The 25,100-nt window shown below is 40.0% G+C and overlaps 1 protein-coding gene across 3 annotated transcripts in view; it reads right to left on the bottom strand.

Moving 5' to 3' along the window:
- Positions 1-25,100, bottom strand: part of NBAS (NBAS subunit of NRZ tethering complex) — a 339,511-nt gene that overhangs the window by 126,998 nt on the left and 187,413 nt on the right. For all 3 annotated transcript variants that reach the window (XR_009566136.1, XM_030844571.3, XM_030844572.3), the window contains 5 exons: positions 19,005-19,172; positions 16,032-16,145; positions 15,590-15,713; positions 4,076-4,152; positions 3,535-3,672 (listed from right to left, as the gene is read on the bottom strand). Coding sequence is in view for 2 of the 3 variants with exons in the window: in XM_030844571.3 (XP_030700431.2) it covers positions 3,535-3,672; positions 4,076-4,152; positions 15,590-15,713; positions 16,032-16,145; positions 19,005-19,172 (621 nt within the window). In the remaining variant the exon portion in view is untranslated. The remainder of the gene's footprint in view (positions 1-3,534; positions 3,673-4,075; positions 4,153-15,589; positions 15,714-16,031; positions 16,146-19,004; positions 19,173-25,100) is intronic.

The following is a 25,100-nucleotide window of genomic DNA, read 5'->3' as shown; positions in this document are numbered from 1 at the left end:
AAATATTTGATAAACACACACATAATTCAATTATTTCATATGTACTGAAGAATTATTAGTTTTCAGTAATCCACCCAGGGAACATTTGTTTACTACCCTTGATATGTCAGGTCCTGCTCTAAGCAATGAGGAAACAATAAATACAACACAGACACTGGTCTCAAACAGCTCATTTTCTAGTGAGATGGAAGTAGATAAATTCAAAGTAGTAGAGTATAAACGTTATGAGGTAAGTAAAAGGCAGTAAAAACGTGCATAGAGGAGCACCCAACACAGCGTGGGAGCACGACAGAATGGTGGCAGGTGGTAGGAACCATGCCTTGGTGAGGTAAGACCCGAACCAAGTGCTAAGCAAAGAAATGCTGGGGAAACATTACAGGCAAAAGAGTACAACATACTGAATGCAAAGAAGAGAGAACACACGGGCTGGCTGAGAAATTTAAGCAGCTTGGTACGGCTGGAGTGAAGGAACATGAAGTCGCAGAAACAGACAGAGGCCAGACCACCTTGCTAGGGCAACAGGAAATCACTGAAGGATTGCAGACTCAAGGGAGGATGACCAGACCTCCATTTTGGAAAGACTTCTCAGACAGATGCTTGGAAAAAGATGCAAACGCAACCAAAAGGAAGACACAATGATGTTTGATTGCGTTTTTCACTCTTCATCTCACCCTTCAGACTAACAACCAAATGCTTTCCACAGAGTTGCCAAGAAGTCTCTGGAGAATTAGCTGGCTTGTGACCTAGCCGTGTGCCATCTGAGAAGTTAGAAATCATGTGTTGAGGCATCACCACTGGGCCACGTGAGCCTTGCTGGCTTCTGTTTGCCCTAGGCTTTAATGCTGCTTCCCGAAGCAATGACCCTGACCAGCAGCTGCCTTACACTACTGGGCCCAGAAAGGGAACGGCTACAGGTGTCAGGAACCACGTCACAGGGTGGGTGAGTATTCCAACAAGCAGGAATCTGAGGCCAAGGCCTAGGGTGAGGCAGGAGACCTCCAAGGGACATCTTCAAAGGAAAGAACAGTTTGACAGGAAAATGGTGACAGGAACAAGACCAAGAGCTAAAGGGCAGCGATGGTGGGTTGACATAAGATGAAAGGAAGAAACGGAAATTGGTGTAAAGGGTAGAAAAGGGCAGGAATCAGGTTTCATCATTCTTCACACTATAACACCAGGCTCTACGTCCTTCCCAGCTGGCAGTCAATAAATGCTGGGTCGATGAAAGGATGTGCAAAATATAAGACCTGAAAATAAAACACTCATGCTTTCCGTTGGGAATACACAAGAAACCAAGATGGACACACCTTTACTTCTAACCCTCCTCTTTCAGTGTTCTACTTCCTCTCTCTGCATGCTTTAGTCACAGAAATCTTAAGTGGGGTTTCTTACAGTGACTTCAGTATCTGAAGTAGGAAACAGTGACTGCCAGATATAAAGGCCAGGATGGAATTTACTGGTTTTCTCCTGCCTTACCTCTCTCAAAGACAGTTCAGGATTGGGGACTTACCTCTCAAAGACAGCTCAGGATTTGGGACTTACCTCTCTCAAAGACAGCTCAGGATTTGGGACTTACCTCTCTCAAAGACAGTTCAGGATTTGGGACTTTTAATTTTTGGTTCAAAGTAATTTACTACCGGGGAAAACAGGAAAAATACAGACTGCACTAGAACTTCCCTTCAAGAGGACTACTTTAAGCTTTTAGGTAATGAAACCGAAGATCAGGCCAAAATGGGGCTCTGCAGCCAGCTCTCTGGCTTCTGTCACAGTCTGAACACGTGGTCTGTCTGGCGAGGGTTTCCAGTCCTCTCATCTGCAGCTCCTCTAATCCACCTTTACGTAACTGTCTCTCATGGATTTATGGTAAGTGGTGAGTTCACTGAGGTCAGACAGCCATAATCACCTTCTCATCTCAAGACTCGCTCAGAGGCCGTGGCACACATAAGGTACTCGGGGCGGGGTTTAGGGCTAGACCAGCTGACCAAGTGGCCTTTCAATCCTCTGTATTCATGAAAGGTGGAACACAGTGTTGGGCATGCAGTGTGACCTTAATATAGATTACACACATGGAAATAGTACATACTACATGGGAGTCCTGAGCCAATTATCCAGCACTTGTGTATGTACTACTGAAAAGATAAAGACATTTAAAAGCAGACACCAGCAAACGCCATGAATACTCTTTGCCAGCCAACCAACTGAATGGAATAAGAAAGACATTAAGTAAGTACACTGTTCCAGAAATAAACCTGCCACACTTCCACCTATATAATCATTTCTTTTCCTCAATTTATAACACAGTAGGTCAATTCCTTATTTCACATAAAAACATACCTGTGATATAAAAGCAAAACAAAGGAAAATTACTAGAGTATAGGATAAAAGTACTGCACAAAGCAGCAGTAGCTACTGAAAACAAAAAAATAAATTCAAAATTTCCAAAATAAAGTAATATATCAACTGGCTAAAAAAAAAAGAAGCAGCCCTTTTCTTGGCCAATTTCATCTTAATATACCTATTCCTGAGAACAATACCCACTGACATTGATGATGCCCTTGGGAGAGTAACCTGCATGGCACAGGGTTCCCCCACTCACCTTCCTCTTTTTGAATAAAAACTGATGAATGAAAGCCATAGATTTTGCCACGAATGGAATGTTTTCACATACTTAAAGGTTCTTAGATATGTTTTGGATGGCAGAGGCAGCTAGAACTTTGATACTCATGTGAAATTATTTCTTTATAGTCTACTTTGGGTCGGAGAGGAAGAATTCTGCCTCAGTAAAAACTGAAGCTTGGATTCGTACACAGAGTGGATTTGGAAGTCTGATCTATTTGCTTACCTACTCTTAAAGTGGTAATTCTCTTAAAATGTCCAGTATAAAAAGGAAATAATTTCCAAACGCTGATGATTAAAGGTGGTGTATACAAGTAAACCTAGAGGGCTTCCATTTTCCAGCGGCATCTGGAACACTTCCGTGTCCACAAAAGGAGGCACGTGTAACTTGAGGCCATGTTTAGGTGCTCTCACTCAGAAATTAACAATAAAGTTAAATAAAAGTGTCAGAAGCTTGGTGGCAAGTAGGCATAGTGTGCCTCAACATTTCATCTGCATAATTACTACTCTCATATCTCTCTGGCTTAAAAATAAATAAAAGTGCAGCACCGTTCAAGGAACTACATTGCCTGCTGTCCTCAATTAGAGCCATCTTCCTCTTGAGAAGTGAGTTAAAAAGCTAACTCTCCATTTCTCCTCTCCTTTAGCCTTTCCTAAGAACGCTGTAATATAAAATAAATGACAGAAAAGTTAGGGGATGAATCAACATTCACAATAAATATTAGAAACTCTACTTCTTATTAATTCCTGGAAAAGCAACTACGTATAACACAGAAAAGGCAAAGGCTGTCAGCCACTGGGAATACAAAGCACTCTGAATACAAAGTGCATCAGTCCCTCCAAAGAAGTAAACGTGTTTAACTACTTCAGAAAAGCTTAACCCTGCCCATTAACAGGGTGGAAACCATGAGGACTCACCCTGTAAAGAGGATGGCACTTGTCCCTGAAACACGGAGCCAACCGGGCGTAGATCTGTAGGCTATAGTAATAGGCTGCTAGCTGGAGAGAGAGAGCAGAGTGCGACTGCTTTTCAAAGCACCTGTTAGCGTCTAACACCTAGGAAGGGAGCACGAGAGAAACAGCTCAGCTGAAAGGAAATTGGCACAACCGTCATAAACCATTACATTTCTAGTCCTTACTCTAGAATTTTGGTTCAAAGTTTCTAGCATATCAGCTCAAGCTCAATGTATCTTGAGCTTGTATCATCTTAATATGACTACATTAAAATTCAGAAGACATTATAAGGCAGATCCTATGCACATGAAAGTAGATTTTAAAATCGACATTTCAGCTAACATTGTAGAATTCACTTTCCGGATACTGACCACAGTCCTTCCATCTTGCAAGAACAACCAGAAGGAAGTGAAACATATAATAAACAATTTACTGGTGAAAACCCCCAGTAAAGGCTTAGCTTATTCATTTTTAAGTCCTTGTTTCTTGGAAAGGGGAAACTTACCTGTGGTAAGGCAAGGAGATAAGCAAGAGCCAGGGTCATATCATTTGGTAAAGCATCGCTCGCCAGCTGCAAGAGAACTGAATGTAGAAAACATATGTATATATTGCATTATATTATTAGAGGATCCATGTGACATTCATAGTTACTAAGTGTCATGACTTTAGTCCTTTATGATGTCAACAGTAATTCGTTTCAGAGAACTCTTTAAGATCCTTTATGAAAGTCTATTCAGCACCACAGAAATAACAGACTACATGAAACTATGTTAAATGATAACCTTGCCTCAACTCAAATTATGCTGTTTGTTACTTACACAAGAGAAAACCCAATTAGTGCTGCTACAAAGTCTAAGTGCAAATAGATCAGTGAGGATGGTTTCTGCCAGCGAATCTTTTGGTTTTCAGGACCCAGACCAAGCTATAAAATTCTGGATATCAATGACAGCTACTGTAGAAAATGACCATCTGAGCTTTAACGACGAGAGTAACAGCACAGCTTTCTGTGAGTGCAGATTTAGGATAAATCTTCTGATTCTACTACAATTACGGTAAGTGGTTTTGTTCTTTCTCTTCACCACGCTCCACAGAAAGAAAACCAGTCTCTTGCTTTGATTATAGAACACCTTAAAATATCCCAACCATCTACAACTTTTCCACAAAAATTTTTATATAAGCAACGACCTATCAATGTCATGGCTTTAATAAAGGAGAGAACACTTCCAATAACATCTGTGTTTATATCCATTTTTTTTTTTTTTTTTTGCGGTACGCGGGCCTCTCACTGCTGTGGCCTCTCCCGTGCGGAGCACAGGCTCCGGATGCGCAGGCTCAGCGGCCATGGCTCACGGGCCCAGCCGCTCCGCGGCTTGTGGGATCCTCACAGACCGGGGCACGAACCCGCGTCCCCTGCATCGGCAGGCGGGCTCTCAACCACTGCGCCACCAGGGAAGCCCTATCCATTTTATATTAATAAGGAGGTATTCCATTTAGGGTCTCAAGTGACAAATACCAGGTAGTCACTGTAATCACAATGTAAATCTTTTATTTTTAAAGAATGGACTCTCCTAACCTTCACTAATGAAGGTAAACAGTATTTAAATAATTCAAAGTAAATATTTCACTTTGTAAATACACCATATAATTTTTTCCCAGAAGATTCACCTTCCTAATTGTGTCTTACTTGAACTAAAATTTAAAGCCATCCATATAATCTGAGCTCGGCTGACCACTGGAGCAGTGGGTGGGTGTGCGGTGCTAAGCCAGCTGCAAGCAGCTGGAGCATCAGAGCACCTAAAACTCAGCATGTCCTGCGCATGATCTATGAGGGAAGAAACTGAGCTTTCTCCACTGTGCCTCTGCAAAGAGTTCTCTAAATACTCACTTCCTCTGTGTTCTCCAAATCTCATAAACCAAGTTGGACCACCAGTCAGCCTCCCAAGGAACTGTACCGTTCTAGAGATGTTTTCTGATCAAAAGCTACTCATTTCAAGGCCCATTTCCACATTCAGCCCTTCACTCAGTATCAATGAGAACTTTCTCTGACCCTAATATTGCTCTAAAATAAGAATCAGAGTTCCTGCCCTTTCAGAGTAAACACACTAAGACCAGAAAAAGTCTTCAAATAAATAATTTAAAACTACAACGCAAAGGGCCCAAATCAAATTTTATACAAACAAGTATGAGAGCAAAGAAGAGTTATAAAATCGCCGAATGTATTCTAGAACACTATCAAAACTGAAGGACGAAGGACTTAAGTTATACATTTTGGACAACAGAAGATGAAGGAAGAAAAAGCATGTAAGCTTAGTCTGCTGAAAACCCTGTACTTCTGAGAAAGATTTACTTAGAGTCTAGAAATTGCACACCATCCAAACACACATGGAAACACACACACAAGCCCAGGGCTGCCATTTTGGCTTATGTCTGCCTTATGTACTTTACCATTTAATACCTGCCCAGCTGTCCGCGGGACCTTTAATTTGGAGAAAAAACAAATTCCAATAGTTTCACATACTAATAATTCTTCCCTATTAATTTTCTTTCTTTGTTGCTTTTCTTATAAGATGACCTACAACTGCAACCTTATTTAGTTTTTATTTTCTTCAGGTACTTCCCTTCCTTATGCACAAAAGAGGCCGATTTTCAAACAAGTATATCTAAACCCACTCATCAAAAAACAGCCCTGTCTCTTCAGAGCTCAGGAGCCCTTATTCCAAGTAAGTGGCTGATGCTCCAGCTAGTAGAGGACCACCCCTCTCCCTCTCAGAGCTGTGGTTGGTTAGGGCCAGTCTGAAGCCTGCCTGGGAAAATCAGTCCCATGACTGACTATCTTCCCGTCAGACTTTTCTTTTTTTTTTCTTTTTAAATCCTGCCATCAACTCAATCTTTCACTCCATTTAATGTGCATTTGGTTATTTCCAAAAACCAAAGCACCCTCAAGGGATGAAGAAATATGGTACAACTGAAGATATTCCTAAGCATATGCTACAGACCCTGAAGGAAATTCCAAAAGGAAAACAACCCAACAAAAAACAAAAACAACAAAAAAGAGTCATGACAGCATGGCTGGAACAAATGCATAGTTCCCAGAAGATACCTTTGAGAGAGAGAATCTCCATCTGAATACGTAAGTTCCAGCAGGTTTATTTTTTAAAGAGTTACATTAATTCACAGACACAACTCACAAGATGGTCACTAGCATTTCTTGAACATGTATCACTGAATACAAAGCTTTCAGCAGGCAAAAGAGAAAAGAAATAGTTAATTTCCATGAGCTAAAAGTAATGACAAAAATCACCCTCAGAGGAGTCCAAAGAATCATCACTGTTAATTTTCACCAAGCAGTGAAAATAATCACTTTGAAATACAAATATCTGCTCCAAGTGAATAATAACCACATGGGTTTTATTTCATATATACAAATGTGTTCATCATTTCAAACTTTCCTGCATTTTATAATGCTTTGACACTGGGGGGGTCTGGACGATCCTGGTGAGACTGCCCTCCCAGGGCTAGCTAGTCAATTGGCAGGTAGAGCAGACGGTTTCCCGGTGAGCACGCCTTTGATCTACAGACCAACCAGTTCAGAGCCAATTCTCTGAACCACCCCCTCTCTCTCTGGCTTTTACACTACAGAGGCAATACTACCTCGCCCTGATCACCTCAGGGCCAGGCGCCGGTCAGCCAGAGACCATCCCATAGCCCAGAGTCCACCAGGTTATTCAAACTCTCCATCGTAAGCTTGCTCAAGCGTGCCTACCACACCTCTCCTGTTCCTTCCCACGAAAACCCATACTCTGGCCTCATGCCTTCTGCCTCCAGGTGACCTGAGTGCCTCCCCATGTGGCCCAGGTGGCTTGCTGTGTCTTCTGTTTCTAGGGATTGGTGAGTATAAACTTCTTCCTTCATGACAATCATTTTCATGTCTGGGCGTCTGCCCACACCTGAATAAAACCAGACTCGGGGTACACTTCAGAACAACAAGTAAAACATCTATAAATGTACAATGAATCCCTGGCAAACAAAATCAGGCAGAATGATACAGCAGGAGGGAAACCATCTTCAGAACCAGAAAGTTACGGGATCAAAGCTAAGACCCACCACTGACTTACTGCACAAGTTTTTCCAATTGATCGTCCTGTACCCAGTAACTCTCATATTTCTAAAAATAGTACACTATTCTCCCAGTGAGACACATAAAACCCCAGAGTCATCTTGGACTTTACTCTCTTCTCCGCTCCCAACATTCAGGTAGTCATCAAGTCCTGCTGAATTATTTCTAAAGAACTCTTTCACACATACTTTCTATTTTCACTGCCACGAACTCTAGATTGTCAGTGTTCAAAACCTGGACTCTTTCAATAACCCCCCAACTCTACCTGATGCCTTCAGTCTTTCTCCTTCCAATCCATCCTTAAAATAGTAGTTTCATACTAATTTTATAGGAATGTTCATTAAGTACTGTGTAATCATGTCTCTCGCCAGCTGAAAACACATTCTCTCTCTCTCTCTCTCTCTCTCTCTCTCTCCCCCTCGCCCCCCCTTCAATGGTTTCCCATTCCCTAAAGAAGGAAAGCTAGATTTCTTATTTAGCACTCAAGGCCTTCATAAATATGGGCCAGCCATAACTTATGGTTTTAACTGATATTATCTCTACCCTATACCCCAGCCAAATTAATCTGACATTCAAATGACCTATAATGCAAACTCTCTATAAAGAAAGTGCTCATGCCATTCCTCTATATAACAATAATAATAGTTATTATTATCATAAAATGAAAATAACTATTTAAAAAAAAATCTGCTTTGATGAGCCAGATATAAGATAGATGCTTTGTATAAATTAGCTCTAAGTGCCACAAAAAGCTCTGCAAAGAATGCAGTATTAACTTGTTTTTACATAGGCTTGGAAAGCTATGTAAATCACCTAAACTCAGAAAGGCAGTTAATCTGTAAAGACAGTGTTATGAACCAAATATTTGTGATTCTCCCAAATTTATATGTTGAAGCCCCAGCCCTCAACATGAGGGTATTTGGAGATGGGGCCTTTGGGAAGTAATTAGGGTTAGATGAGGTCACGAGGAGTGGGATCCTCATGATGGGGTTAGTGCCCTTATAAGAGGAGACATCAGAGTTCACTTGTAAACACTTTACTCTTTCTCCCCACTCCCTCCCTCCCCAGCCCCCCCCCCCCCCCGTCCTGATGTAAAGACACAGTGAGAAGACAGCCATGTGCTAGCCAGGAAGAGATCACTACCAGAACCCAAAAACGCTGGCACCCTGATTTCCAGTCTCCAAACTGTGAGACTAAATTTCTGTTGTTTAAGCCACTTGGTCTATGGTATTTTGTTATGGCAGCCCAAGCTGACTAATACAGACAGGAAACAAGACATACAAAATTAGATATCTCTTCTTGTTAACATGTACCAGGCTGTCGACAATATTATGCTATTGCAAGCAATGAACATATGCCATATTTTTCATGTGTGTGAATTCACAGGATAAATTCCTAGAAGCAGAATTATTAGGTTAAACAATACCCGCAGCCATAACTTTCATAGCTGTTGCCGAATTGCCACGTGTTTTTCAAATTCTCACTTTAAGCCAAGTCCTCACTGCAGCAACTCGACCAGGACTGCTACTTAGCTGGCACAACTCACCCACGTGAATGTCCATTTGGCCCATTTCTCAAGAGGCTTCTTGACATCTATTTTAACTACACAAGATGAAGATCCCTTAAGGTTGGGGTAAGTCCAAAATCCACTCCACAGGGTAAGCCTTCACTCATATGAATTGACTCCTCAGGATTAATCCTAAGAGAAAGGCACCTGGCCTATTTCCCTTCTCTGGGGAACTACGACTCAGACTTTTGCCCTACTGTCATAGGATGAACTCCAGCGAAATACAGAATAAATTCTATGTAAATTCTTCTGTGATTGGGTTCTGTTACTGGTACAGTCCTTGTGCAGATGAAGGCTATAAACTCTAGATAAAGCACAAAAGGCAAGTATCGGAAGGCACTGGAGAGGCACTGAAAGCAGACAGAGACTGGAGGGTAGATGCCATTTGGAAACATGACATGGCACTGGTGATTTCCCATTTTTACAGCTTCTATCCTGAGGGCAAGCTCCTGTCTGTTCCTTGCCAGGCAGGTAAAATTTGGATAGAGAACCTGAAGTCTTAAAGAACCAGAGCCCAGAAAAACCACAACCGCTGACAAGTAAGAGAGGTCTGATAGTTTCTTATAAAACTAAACAAATCCATAATCTTTGGCCCAGCAAGTCTACCCTTAGATAGTTATCCCAGAGAAGTAAAAACACAGGTCCACAAAAACACTGTACGAGAGTTCACAGCAGCTTTTTCATAATAACCATCAACTGGAAAAAGCCTTCACGTCCCTTAACAGAAGAACGGGTAAACTGTGGTATATTCATACAATGGAATACTTCTCAGTCATTAAAAAACCAAAAAAAAGGGCTTCCTTGGTGGCGCAGTGGTTAAGAATCCGCCTGCCAATGCAGTGGACACAGGTTCGAGCCCTGGTCTGGGAAGATCTCACATGCCGCGGAGCAACTAAGCCCGTGCGCCACAACTACTGAGCCTGCGCTCTGGAGCCCACGAGCCACAACTACTGAGCCCATGAGCCACAACTACTGAAGCCCACGCACCTAGAGCCCGTGCTCCACAACAAGAGAAGCCACCACAATGAGAAGCCCACGCACCGCAACGAAGAGTAGCCCCTGCTCGCCGCAACTAGAGAAAGCCCCCATGCAGCAACGAAGACCCAACACAGCCAAAAATAAATAAATAAAATAAATAAATTAAAAAAAAAACAGCGTTGTAAAAACAAAAAAAGAGAAGAAAGAAAATAAAAACCTACTGATAGATGCAGATAAACCTCAAGTTTTACACAAAAGAACACATCCTGTATGATTCCACTGAATGAATTCTAGAACAGTCAAAACTGATCTACAGCGGGGAAAATCCAAACATTTGTCACCTGACTGGGAGTGTGGGGTGGGTGTTTTCAGGAAAGAGGCATCAACTTTCTGGGGTGATAGAAATGTTCCGTATCTTGAGAGGAGTCAGGGTTACACAGGTGCTGCACTTGTCAAAACTCACCAACCTTATGTCTACACTTAAGATTTTTGTATTTCATTGTTTGCAGATGTTATCTCACAAAAAAGTAAGAAGTGCTGACTCTAGTTAAAGATATGCACAGCGCAGTGTCAAGGGGTGAAGTGTAATGATGCCGACAACTTTGAAACATGCCAGCAAAGCAGCTGGAGTTGGTGGACGGACTAGAGCAAGTGTAGTAAAATGTTCGCTGTAGAATCTAGGTGGAGAAGTATATGGGAGTTCGCTGTAGAATTTTCTCCACTTTTCTGCGCATTTGAAAATTCCCTTAATAAAATATTTGGGGAAGAAAAGAGAAAAAACTCCTCTCTGAAAACAGTGCCAAATGCTCAAGCTCCCCGTCAGTCATTTTTTTTCCCAAATGGGGTTTCCTGAAAGATCCTTGTAGACAAAGTGTACACACGCCTCATCTCCAGCACTAAGGCAGCTGAGGTTCCGGCCACACAAAGCCCATGACCTCCCCACTGCTCCAAGACTAGAAAGACCACAATCACTGGCATCGGGTACACCACAGTCCCCTACGTCCCCAGGTTGAAAGGGAAGGGATCATATCTCTTCCCTAATCCTTAACACAACTGTTGAAGTCATGTGGTGACATCTTTCTTCTCCACAGCCAGATCACAGCTCATCAATCCCTACAACCCAGAACCCCTCCTGACTAATAACCAAATTGTTGAAGGAAACTGATGGTGGAGGGACCAGTGGGGAAGGGAGTGGGGAGAGACACGATAACTGCCCACACTTCACACCACCCGAACTTTCCCAGCAGCCCTCACTGAGGCTCAATTATTCTTGCAAAGTGGAAATCAAGCCCCCACGTACGGGAAGCTTCTCAGAGTCTGAATCTGTGAGCCATCTGATGCGACGCAGGACAAAATGATCAATGAGGATCTGAAGTAGACCAGATCCCACGGGCTTTCACTGGGACCCACCAGATGTCAGGCTGGCCACAGACTGGGTCACAGTGATTTTACATTGCCATTTAAGTTTTTTTTTTCTTTTCCCCAAAAAAGGCCTGCCCTACATTTAGCAGTGTGCATGAATTTAATTTGCAGTGCTTATTCTCTAACCTTGAATACAATGCATTTTCTAAACAAGTTATACAGCCAAAATCAGATGAAAGCTACGTCTTAAGCCTTCAAGCACTAATTGTCTGCAAAGGAAGTGCCTCTGGAAAGCACTCTATTATAAATTTAATTCCAGAACTAAATTCACAGAGGAAGGCTGCCCATATTATTGATTTGGAAATCATTAGCCATTAAATCATTCATTTAGCTAAATAAATAATGATCAGTTTTCTTCAGCTAGTCTCCATAAAAACCTTTTCATCAACTTTATTAAAAAATCCTGAAAACGCAGCTCATGTTGGGAAGTTTAATTTGTACCGTGACCTACTTCTGAACCAAAGTCAGGAGTCCCATTTTTACGATTTTTAATTTGGGTCATTTAACCTATATCATTCATCAAATCTGCTGACTTTCTGACAAATATTTGATATTATAAAATAGCCAGAGATATCTGTCTCAAATATATTAGCATTATCAAGAGAAATCAAACATGTTGATCATTTTGTAATATACAGGAGTATCAAATCACTATGCTGTATACCGGGAACTGACAGTGTTGTAGGTCAATTATACTTCAAAAACAAGCAAACTCATAGAAAAAGAGATCAGATTTGTGGTTACCAGAGGCGGTGGGTAGCGGGACAGAGAATTAGATGAAACTGGTTAAAAAGCAGTACAAACTTCCCCTTATACATAAGTACTAGGAATGCAATGTACAACATGATTAATATAATCAACACTGCTGTATATTACATAGGAAAGTTATTAAGAGGGTAAATCCTAAGAGTTCTCATCACAAGGAAAAATATTTTTTTTATTTTTCCTTTATTTCCTATCTATATGAGATGATGAGTGTTCACTAAACTTATTTTGATAATCATTTCATGACGTATATAAGTCAGATCATTACACTGTACACCTTAAATTCATACAGTGCTATATATGTCAATTATATTTCAATAAAATTGGAAGTGAATAAAAAGAGATACACCACACATGTCAGGTTCATTCAACTCAGAATGCCATTTAACAGATGCAACAAAAGGCATGCAGGGAAGGGTATGGCCATAGTCTGTTGACTGACTGACTTATAAATTTCAAGGGTTAGGAATAAATATCTAAATGTACTTTTAAAAAAAATGAAACATCTAGTATTCTAATGTATCAGACCTATAAGATCACATTTTATTTGTACCTACTTTATAATAAAGTTGCCTGTTTATCTGCAAAAGAAAAGGAGATATCAAATGTGAGAGTTTATGAAAATGCTTCATAATTTCATAAACCCAAATGTAAATTAAAGGGATGATTTATATTAAAATCACCTCTATATTTAAAAAGTTCCATTCTTAATATACACAGTAGGTACTCTGAAATGTTTTTCCTATTCAACAATATTAGAAAAAAAATTTTTTTAAAATATTTTAATGAACTTGGGTTCTTTCCCATGATGGGATATTAAAATCTGTCAAAAAGGACAATTTGAAGAAACACTGGGGCAGAAAGAAAATCCCTAAAATCCCACTAAAATCTCACAGACACTACAGTACTAAGAATAGAACACACATCTCTGGGCACTTGGATTCAGATTCACCAAAAGCATAGTCTCAATTCCTGTCCCAATAACTGTCATGCATGTACTGTACCTAGTCTCATCATTGTGAAGAGACACTGATTTTGCACCTATCATATAGAAAACCCTGGTAAAAGTGTTAGAAATAGATATAGCACTCAGGATATGACCCTTAAGCTGAAAAGACCAGACACAGACATAAAAGATACAGGTGGCTTTCTCCAGGCTGCCAGGAAGCAGGTGTGTCAGAGTTTGAAGAACAGACATATGACGGTTGGAAAGAATCTGTTATCTTTCGTGAAACATCCAAAGGGTCTTAACCATTGTTTCACAACTGAATCACCTGAGGAACTGTAAAAGATATCTGATGTGTTTCGACCCCACTTCAGGGATTCTGAAATAAATGGTCTACATTGGATCCCAGGCTTCGGTATTTCTTAAAAATACCCTAAGTGATTCGAATGTGCAACCAGCATGGAGAGCTATGGCAGCAGGCCTTGAAAACAAGGTGAAATCATAATTGGATGGACTGAAGTACGAGATGGCCAATGGCAAGGAAGTCAGTGCAGGGCAGGACTAGCCTTTAGGAAAAGGTGCGCAGACGGGGCCCCATCATCACCACTAAAGAGCAACAATCCAGAGGTGGAACATACAGGCCGTTATGCCCACTGTACAGATAAGGAAACAGAATAATATTCTTCTGCTTGAAACCCCCATAGCATTCAGTAGCAGGTTCACTTAAAATGTTTAACTCAGCACCCGTGTTCCTTCCAGCCAACTGCTGCCTCGTTTCTTCACTGGTTGCCCACACTGTCTCTCCTCTCCGGGTATTAGAGTAACACACAAATCCCTGAAAAATCATGATGCCTATCTTCTTTGCTTCTGTGCATCTTCTTCCCTCTACCTAAAATATCCCCCTTCTGCCTCTCCTAACACAGCTCCCTCTCAAATTCCCCCCTTTTTCATGTACTATACTCTTATTCATCCTTCAAAACTCAGGTCAAATACCACCCGCTCCAGGAAGCCTCTTCACACGCCCTCTTCACTCAGCGGTCATACGTCTGTCATCCCAATGCCTCTTGTGTTTGCCTGTCTTAGCGCTTACACATAAATTTGTCTCCTCACTTGACTGCAAGCCCACTGAAGATAAAAATAGTGTCTTCGGGCTTCCCTAGTGGCGCGGTGGTTGAGAGTCTGCCTGCCGATGCAGGGGACACGGGTTCATGCCCCGGTCCGGGAAGATCCCACATGCCACGAAGATGCTGGGCCCGTGAGCCATGGCCGCTGAGCCTGAGCTCCGCAACGGGAGAGGCCGCAACAGTGAGAGGCCCGCGTATCGCAAAATAAATAAATAAATAAATAAAATTAAAAAATAAAAATAAGTTATAGCATCAGGTTTCTGGGAACATGGCAGTTCTATTCCCCACACACATTTCCCCAAGTTTTATTCCACACAGCAATGTGCTCCATTAAGAGACAGCATCATCCAGGCTCACTGGTAGTTAGATGTAGCCAGCAATAGGTAAGTGGAAGTCCTGGACAGGACTGCCAAGAAAACTGTTTTTCCCACCCCGCTTTCCTCCTTACTGATGCCTGGAATATAGACAAGATAGCTCGAGCCCCAGTAGCCTTTAAACCCTGAGGTACCACTAAGGATGGTAGAGCAGAGAGAGAGGGAAAATTGAAAAAAAACAAAAAAAGTCAAGACAATTACCCTGGAACCTTGAAAAGAAGGAGGCTAAAGAGGAAAAAAGTACAAATGGCAAGTTGTCTTTGGTAAACTTGCATACAATTCATTCTTTTCAAAAAATTTCACATGGAAAGATATGTCACCATGCAGAAAAGTCTTAAGATGAAATATACAACTACATTCCATGAAACAAGCACTTAAACATTCTTAACTAATCCATAAAAGCAGGAAAAAAGGAAATATTTATTGAGCACTTTATATCATTCACTGTAAGAATCACTTTACATAATTAGCAACCTTAAGATAGGAATTATATCTTATTTACCTTTTAAATCCTCAATTGGTAAGTATCCAGAAAAGAGTAGATACTCCATAAATGACTTTAATCAATGAATAAATAGATGTATAAATGATGGTGTCAAGTTAAGCCATTCAAAATTACTGAAAATGTTATTGTTTTTCCCAACCCTCATTCATTTATACAGTCTCATCTATTATTCTCCTAATATAAGTTACACACTGTCGGGGAACTAGAACCTTCTTTCATACCTTCCGTTGTTGGAAATACTTCTTCTCCTTCAGTTTTAGTCTCTGCCAGTTTCCCAGTTCTCAGCAATACTTCTGCAAAGCTTTCTACCGGGACATGCTGATAGGTGCCACAGGTCACTTCAGACTAGACAAAAGAAGCAGTTACACCATTTGGTAGGGTGTCTTTTTCTCTATAAAGATATTCTTAGAAAACATAATGACAGGAATTTTATCTTCTGGTAACTTGAATTACTGAAGCACGTTATTTTATGTAAAATTATAAATAGATTTTAGTCTCATAACATGTTGTATATGAAACAAATCACATAAAACCAATGAACAACATGAGTAAGAACAAAGCAAAAGAAGTACATTTTCAGGAAAATTGTAAGTTTTGTTCATTGTAAAATGCCCACAACACCATGACAGCCAAATCCGTGTTCTTAGGCACACTGTACCTTACCTCTACAACAAAGGGATTGGAGATGACAGATTCGTAAAAAGGATGACAGCCTTGTTTTTCTAGGCCTTCATTGGCTCTGGTTCCAATTCGATAAGCACCACCAAATTCTTGTCCCTAAATAGAACAAAGTGAAGAACACTGGATAAAAAGAAAGAGACCTGGGAGGGGAGGTGGAGGAGGAAGGGAAGGAAGACAGAACAAACAGATTTCAGGAGAAACGCATCAATGTGCATGTGTGATCCAAAGAGAGAGTGTCAGAGTGACACCGATATCCAGCGGAGAATGTGAGAATAATCACCATATTCTAAGCGCAGCACTTCAACCTTACCCTGAAGGGCCTTTTGATTTTCCTGGTCACTTTGATATCACTGAATCAGAAACATCGAAGCAATCGGTGTTACACACATGGCCAACATTCTATGCAACAGTCAGAATAACCTTTCCAGAACATCATTCTGTGCATACTGTTCCCTTGCTCCCAAATCCTTCAGTAGCTCTGAATAACGCAGTCAACAGTATTCAATCTCAACTGCAGAGAATAACATTCAAACTTATTAAATGTTAATTAGCTTTAAAGACTAACTCTCCACACCAACTAAACCATCTACTTTATGCATCCTACCGGCCACTATGCCCTTCTTCCATTATGAGGGTAATGGTCCATGCTGACTGCCCACCTCTCCTTCCAGGCCCACCTCAGACCGCACCTGCTGAAACCGCACCAGATGGAGACAAGGTACGACTGGGCCCCCTGCATCACTCCCACCTCGTCCACAACTACAACCCACACAGATGCCTTCATAAGACTGGTCATCAGTATTCCTCATTAGCAGTATTATAGTATCCCTACCATGGTTAACTGTCTTTATGTTTTGCTCTCCTCAAATAGATTGTAAAGAGCCCCTTATTGGAAAGCCAAGTAGAAGATATTCACCCATTCCTCCAAAGTTTATTGAGCACTTACTTTAGGCCAAGCATAGCCTCTGGAAACAACCAAGGTCCTGCTGCAAATGATGTTAGAAGTTACAACTGACACTTACTAGAAACTATACATTAGGCACAGTATCCAACACCTCATCTGAGACATAGACCCTCAAAACACCCCAACAGGTGAGACAGAAAAGTAACCCTAACCATAATCCAGTGTGATACATGAAACGAAGAGAGATGCACAGACTTAACCCAAAGTCAAGCCCACTGCACGTCAGTAAGTGGTTTCTTCTGGGCGATCATCCTTAGTTCTCTTTCCTGCATATCCCACATTCAGACCATCATCAGGTCCACAAAATACATCCCTCAACCAAACACTTCCCACTTCCTTCATGGCTACCCTAATCCAAACCACCAACATCTCTCACCTGGAGTCCTGGAAGAGAGATCCATCTTTTTGCTTCACTCCTGACTCACTACTGATGGCTCTCTACACAGAAGTTAAATAGACTTATGAAAAGTAAAGTTGGATCACACAACAGCATTGTCTGAATTTTCCAACAGCTCTCCGTGCTGCTGAGAATAAACGTGTAGTCCTTATCGCAGTCTATGGAAGGCTTTGCATGGTGGGCCTCTTCACCACCTCTCTGATCTCATCTCCTACCATTCTCCCCACTCATCACTCTGCTCCCCCTTAATTTGGCCTCCTTTCTGTCTGCAAAGATGTCAAGCACATTCCTTCAAAACGTACTTGCCCTACTTGGCTCAATCAGCTTTCTGCTCAGAGTGATTCCTCTTCTGAGAAACTAACTTCCCTAATCAGAACTTCACTCCCCCGGGTATCACTCACTATTCCCTTACCTTGCTTAATGTTATCTTCATAGTACTCATTACCACCTGCCATTTCATTATTATACAAATATTGCTATCGGTTGGTTTCTTTGTCTCCTCCACTGGGATACAGGTTACACAAGGGAAGGGAATTAGACTGAAGGATTTCCCCACTCTTTTCCCAGTGATGAGCACATTATCTGACACATGGAAAATGCCTGTATTTGCAGAATTAATTAATAAATAAGATACTCAAATGTTCAGGGTGCATTTATAAAAAGGCACGTTTCTTTTTCCTCTTAGTTTTCCAGTGAGAGATTAAAGGATGGATGGCAGTGTGAGAATGCAGAGAAGACAGCAGGGACACAGTGGGTTAAGATGTCACAGAAAACAAACTCAATTGTTCTACTGCTTGTCTTGACCTCTACTTGCAGAATACGTGAAAGAATCCGTTAAACCATTCTCTTTACCTAAAGGCCCTACTAAAGACTGAATGTCTGTGCCCCCCGCCCCAAATTCATATGTTGAAATCCTAACCCCAGTGTAATAGTATTAAGAGGTGGGGCCTTTGGTAGGCGATTTGGTCACGATGGCAGAACCCTTGGGAATGAGATTAATGCCCTTATAAAAGAGACTCCAGAGAAGTCCCTCACCCCTTTTGCCGTGTGAGGACACAGCAAATAGATGGCGGTCTATGAACCAGGAAGCAGGCCTGCATCAAATACTAAATCTGCCAGCGCCTTGATCTTGGACTCCCCAGTTTCCAGAACTGTGAGAAATAACTGTCTGCTGCTTAAACCACCCAGCCTACAATATTTTTGTTACAGCAGCTCGAGAGAACTAAGACAGCCCCCAGGCTGGCTCCTAGCCCTTCTCTTCCACTACTGGCCTATAGAAAAATAGCAAAAGAGAGAGAGCCTTGATAAACATCATTTTCCTTTTCATCCCAGTAAACTTCAATTCTGACATATAAACCAAGCCGTACTTAAATCCGTATTGCTGTCTTTTGCAAATATTGTATGGTAGTATATTACATTCCATAAAATCAATTACTCATTCCCTATCTGATGCGAGGCCTAGATTTCTTAAGAGATTATTTTAATAATCCAAAGAAGATAAAGCTGTAACAACAGTGAAACCAACTGAAGAGCATGCTAATGAACTGATATAAACCACACCAATTGAATTAAAAAATCAAGATGCATTGCTTACTTGAAGGGGTCGAAGGTAAGTCAATGACTTCTTCCACCACTGCCCATCGCTGACGGCCTGCAGCACAGCCCTGGTGGTGGTCGTGGTGTTGGAAAGGACTTTCATGGTGGTAGCAGTGGTCCAGTGGAACAGGTCAGCTGAGTTGCTGCCTGGGACACTTACTTCATCCTATGTTAAAAAAAAAAGAAAACGGCAAGAGCAAAAACGTGGGAAGTCACAAGAACAGAGCAGAGAGTGATAATGTGACTACTTAAAATTATCAGACATGAAGACAAATAGATCTACAAATCCATCTTTGCCAGTAACAAAAAAATGTGAAACAAAAGCACTATTAGCACATTGTACCTCCTCGAATCATTTACAAAAGAAAGTTCAGTAAAGGAAAATACATCTTAGTGCATTAGTCAAAGAAATATTTATAAGGCAAAGAATGGGTTCATCATTTTTTTACCAATATAATATCCTCCAATGAGATACTCATGCTTGTTTCTTTGACAAGACATGTTAAAGTATTTATTATTTAGATTAATTAAGAAATATTCATTTGAACAATGCTACCGTGACCAAGACAAACTTAGAAGATTCAGATGATCCACCCTTAAATGTGGAAAGGTATTTTGTTTATCACGTAAACAAGTGGATCATTATTAGTATTTAAAAGGTTTATAATGTGGAACCTCCTGCCAATCTTGAAGCAATCAGCTAAAATTCGAACTCTCCATTTACTAACCCAAGAGATTCCATGTGGAGAAAAATGCCAACACATTAACATCTGTTTAAACAGAAATGACAGCAACTACATCTGCTTTTGATCAAAGAAAGATAAATTTGTTCTACAAAAGCCAAGTTTTTGGTTTAGTATCTGTCTATTCCTACTTATTTTTTCTGTCGTATCCCAGTTAAAGGAAAGAAAAATTAAGGTCTAGTCTTGCAATTTAAATAGCTTTCTTGTCAATAATAGAAGAATAGTTTAATTTGGCTATTTAGGTTTATACCACATCATTCATTAATATGTTATTTAAGTAATAAAAAATGATAAATCATGTAATCACTCAATAATTACCAAGACATCATCACACAAACACTTAGGACAAATTCACCATTTTAGACCAACCTGACAGTTGCTATATCTGGTTGGTAGAATTACGGCCCCCCAAAAATGTCTATATCCTAATCCCTGGAACCTGCAAGTATATTACATTACATGGCAAAGGGCCTCTGCAGATATGATTAAGAACACAGACCTTGAGGTGAAGAGATAATCTTGAATTATCTGAGTGGAACTAACCTAATCACGTGAGCCTTTAAGGCAGAGAACCTTTCCCAGCTAGGGTCACAGAGATGCCATGGGGGGAAGAGGCAGGACAGATGTGAAGCATGAGGGGATTCAACCCGTCATTGCTGGCGTTGAAGATGGAGCGAGGGAGCCATAAGCTAAAGAATGCAAGAAGCATCTAGAAGCTGAGAAGAAACTTCAGCAAACAGACAGCAAGGCAATGAGGACCTCAGTCTTACAAACACAAGGAATGAAATTCTGTCAACAACATGAATGAGCATGGAAACAAATTCTCCTCTAGAGCCTCCAGAAAACAACACGGCCCTGTGGGCACCTTGATTTTGGCTGAGACTCTAAGCAGAAACCCACCCAAGCCTGCCCGCTTTCTGTCCTATGGAAATGATAAGGAATCAATGTGCATTGTTTTACAGCTGCTAAATTATAGTAATATATTATAGCAGCAAAAGCAAATGACTACATCATGTTAGGATCCTTAATAATTTCTAGAAAAGCATTTGAATTTTATTCTTACTGCTAATGTATTTAAGCTGTATTAACCAATACTTACAGTTTACCTACTTTGCTGTTGGTTAAGTTTTCTCAAAAGATTTTCTAATTTTTTAACATGAAAAAGAATTGTGTCCCAGCACTAGAAGAAATGATAGTTATGTGATGCAACAGAGGTGTCAGCTAATGCTACAATGGCAACTATACTGCAATATTAATATATCAAATCAATGTATTACACACCTTAAACCTACACAATAATGTATGTCGAGTGTATCTCAATTAAAAAAATTTTTTTAAACCTCTGTTTCCCATGACCACTTCTGGTGACACAGCAGGCTATAAAACAATTATTCCATTTCATAAAATAAACCTAAAATTTACTCTGTTCATATGGATTGGCTAACTCAAGACAGAAAGTTTTAAACATGGAAACTGAAAAGTTTGTTTCAGAAGATAAATGAAATTCCAATGCACAGAAATGTACATGATAAAAGGATTTTCTGGGAGAGATTCCTCCCTTATAAGAATTATAAAAGAGAAAATAAAATAAAAGGCTCATTTAGACTGCAGAAGAAGCATTTAATTTGGGGGCAGTCTACCAAGATTATAGTGTAACCAGAGGCATTAATGAGGAAAGCAGTTTTCTTTCAACTCCATGTAATAGGGAAAGCAAAAAGAGGTTAGGCAAAATTTACTCCTGAAATGATTACTACTGGCAGTTTTTATATTCATAGTTGCACACTGCTAATTAATTTACAGTGTATAAGCAGAAATAGATCAATCCCCCAAACCAAGTCAACAACTCCCAGCATAAAATTTAACATGGAATCTCATTAATGTCAAGTGTTACACAGCTCAAAGGTTAACCTCCTAAGCACTAATAATAGTTTTCAAGTCCTACAATAGACAACATAACCAAACAGGTTCACAAGAACAAGGACAGTTCCATACATCAAGCGTGGCTTACAGAAACAATTCTCGTTGATCAATTACTATAGTAATCTATTTAGGAGCTGCTCTCTCTGGTATCCGGTAATTTGAGGGTTAATTTCTGGGAAACCTGTTTGCCAACTGAGAACTGAGCTGGTGGTACCCATAACCTAGGTAAGGATCCCAAATAGAGTTCAAACTCAGCTCAGCCCCGACCCTCTCTACTCCAACATATCTGTAAATAATCCAAAGTACTTCCCTGCACCTAACACTTACTTACAGCAAATTTCATCCTGAATTCGAAATATTAAGAATGCAACCCTTATTACTGGCGATACTACTTCTGGAACTATTTATGAGAAGAAGCAGCAGAAAAATACCCCGTGTTGTAAATCACTCTAAAGTCTGACTCTGCTTCAGTTCATCTGCTAATTAACAGGCCAGGCTACAATTGAGACGTTCTCATCTTTGGGAGTCATAGCCCCCTCTACATTTCTAATGAAAGCTATAACTGCTTTCCCCAGAAAACTGAATGCACATGCATGTGTACATACATGAACACACAAAGCCACAAACAGACATATACTAACACACCAAATTTGACACACTATTTCAGGGGCTTTAGGGACTGAATCCTTTTTGAATCTTCTATCATTCTTGGATCCAGATGAAGAGAACTGTAGTTAGGAAAGACAGAGGTATATGGAGTATATTTTTATTTTCTTTTTCCATGCCCAATTTTTTAATCAGCACTTACACAAAGTTATGGAGGACAGACCACAAGAAACAGGAAACTGTCTCTCTCAGGAGCCCATTTCTCCCATTTTATCCCAGGGCAATACTAGCATGAATATGCAAAGATGTGTACATAAAATGCTCAGTGCAGTTCAGTCCAAAATAAAGGAAAACTGGGCACAATCCAAAAGTTGAAAAGCAAAGGAAAAGATAAATAAATTATGGTACATACATATCCAGTGACCACTGTTACACCATGACATAAATGGTCTATATGCAATGACGAGGGCAGATGTCCGTGACACATATCATTATATGAAAAAAAGCAAGCTTCAAAATAATATATGCAGTACAAATCCATTTTAGTTTAAAAAATAAAATAATAGTCCTCCAGGAGACAGAGGAGAGCTATACAGAAAATCTGTCTATGCTCAGAGAAAGTCTGGAAAGATATATATAAACTTTAAAATGTTTACCTCTGAGCAGTGGGATACATAGAATGGGGAGAGAGAAAGAACTGAGAGAGAAGAAAGAGAGCTTACATATCAATGTATTATTGATTATTTTTATATTTCAAAAAAATCAGAAAGACCAAAGTTACCACAAATATACATGTACGTCTTATCAAAAATTAACAAATGTCAGTATTTTTCATAAGTGTTTCACAAACCTTTTTTTTTCTACTTTCAAGAAATAAAGTATGCCAGATTATACTGATTATCTGAACTCCTATATTATCTGAATTCCTAACAATCCCTATAAGCGGATTGTTAAAATAGAAGCCTGTACTATATTTGTAATTAAAGAAAACATTACACATTCCAGTCAAGATGGAGTCATGAATTATGTTGCAGTATGTTCACCATGCTCCAAAATACTGAGAATAATAGAAAGAAGAGGCAAAAGACACTCAACTTTATAGAGTTCAGCACTTGGGGGCTCAAAATTCAGATGCTGGCAATGGCCGCCAGGCCCTCCTCCTCAGAGAAGAACTGGAAATTAGAAGGATTCCCTGTAAGACGGAGAACTTCATCCTGGCTCACTGCCTGGGGTTATGCATTTATATTTATTTCATGAGGCTGTGGGCCGATGGAGGCAGAGAACTTGAATCAGAGCCCAAAGGAACTGGGCAAAACCATCACTGGCTCCATGTCTGTATTTCTCACACCCTCACTAGTACAGGGGGAGGGAGTCCCAAGTGAAAAGCTACTCTAGGATGTGGTTCTGGACTGAAGCACCAAGGGATTAGATAGGAGGAAACCACAAAACTACAGAATCCTTAAGGAGGGTCTAGGGAAATAAAGATTAAACTGAATGAGGACTTCCCTGGTGGTCCAGTGGTTAAGACTCATTGATTCCACTGCAGGGGGACATGGGTTCAATCTCTGGTCAGGGAACTAAGATCTCACATGCCACGCTGCATGGCCAAAAAAAAGAAAAAAAATTAAACTGAATGGTAGGGCTCAAAATAAGCTTGCAAACCAAAATTTCAAAACATCTGGAAAAATGAAAATTACTAAGGCAATAATTTTAACAAAAATCCACTTCAGAGGAAATCATTTTAAACTTCATAATATTAATGTGTACCTTTTGCAATATAAGATTGAAAATCCTTTAAGAAAGAACAAGATGTCACATAAAAGAAAAAACAAATATGATGCGATCAAGTCCATTTTTGTTTATGATATGAGGTAAAGTTCTAACTCATCTTTCTGTATGTTGGATATTCCTCAAGCCTATACTTTGACCTCATACAAAAAGTGGTTCATTATTACTTATTTATCAATAAATATAAAAGCTAAAACTATAAAACTCTTAGGAAAAAGCACAGGAGTAAATCTTCACAACCTTAAGTTAGGCACAGATTTCTTAGATACAACACCAAAAGCACAAGCAATAAAAGAAAATGTTAATAAACTGGACTTCAGCAATATTAAAAGCTTTTGCACTTCAAAAATCACCGTTAAGAAAGTCAGAAGTCACCGTTAAAGTAAAAAGTCAAATCACACACTGAGAGAAAAATATTTTCAAATCACACGTCCAACAGCTTGTATCCAAGAGTTTAAAAACAACAGCAAAAACTCTTACGACTTAGTAAGGAGATGACAAATAACACAGTTAAAAAATGGGGAATGTATTTATAGCCATTTCACCAAAGAAGGTACAGAAATGGCCAATAAGCACATGAAAATATGCTCATTATCATGTTATTTGGAAACACATACCAAAATGATAATGAGATACCACACACGCCTACAAGAGTTGCTTTAAGCAAAAAGCCAGTCGAGAATGTTAGCAAGGATACGAAGAAACTGGAACCTTAATACTTCCTGGTGCAGCCACTTTGGAAAACAATTTGGCAATTTCTTCCAATATTTAACACATACACACCATACAATCCTTCAGTTCCACTCCCAGATACCTACGTGAGAAATCAAAACATATTTCCATACAAAGACTTGTATACCGGTGTTCACAGCAGCATTATTCATGATAGCTAAAGGGTGCAAACAACTTAAACGTCCATCAACTGCTGAAGGGGAAAAGAAAGGGTTGTCCGTGGTACTGAAATACAACTGTCATTTGCTTGTTTTTATTTCAGTATTTCTAAATAAACCATTTCTAAATTCAAAATAGCTGTATGC

The sequence above is a fragment of the Globicephala melas genome, chromosome 12 (genome assembly GCF_963455315.2).
Source record: "Globicephala melas chromosome 12, mGloMel1.2, whole genome shotgun sequence".
Taxonomy (NCBI): domain Eukaryota; kingdom Metazoa; phylum Chordata; class Mammalia; order Artiodactyla; family Delphinidae; genus Globicephala; species Globicephala melas.
Note: the sequence above shows the minus strand (reverse complement) of the source record. Positions and strands in the feature narration are given on the sequence as shown.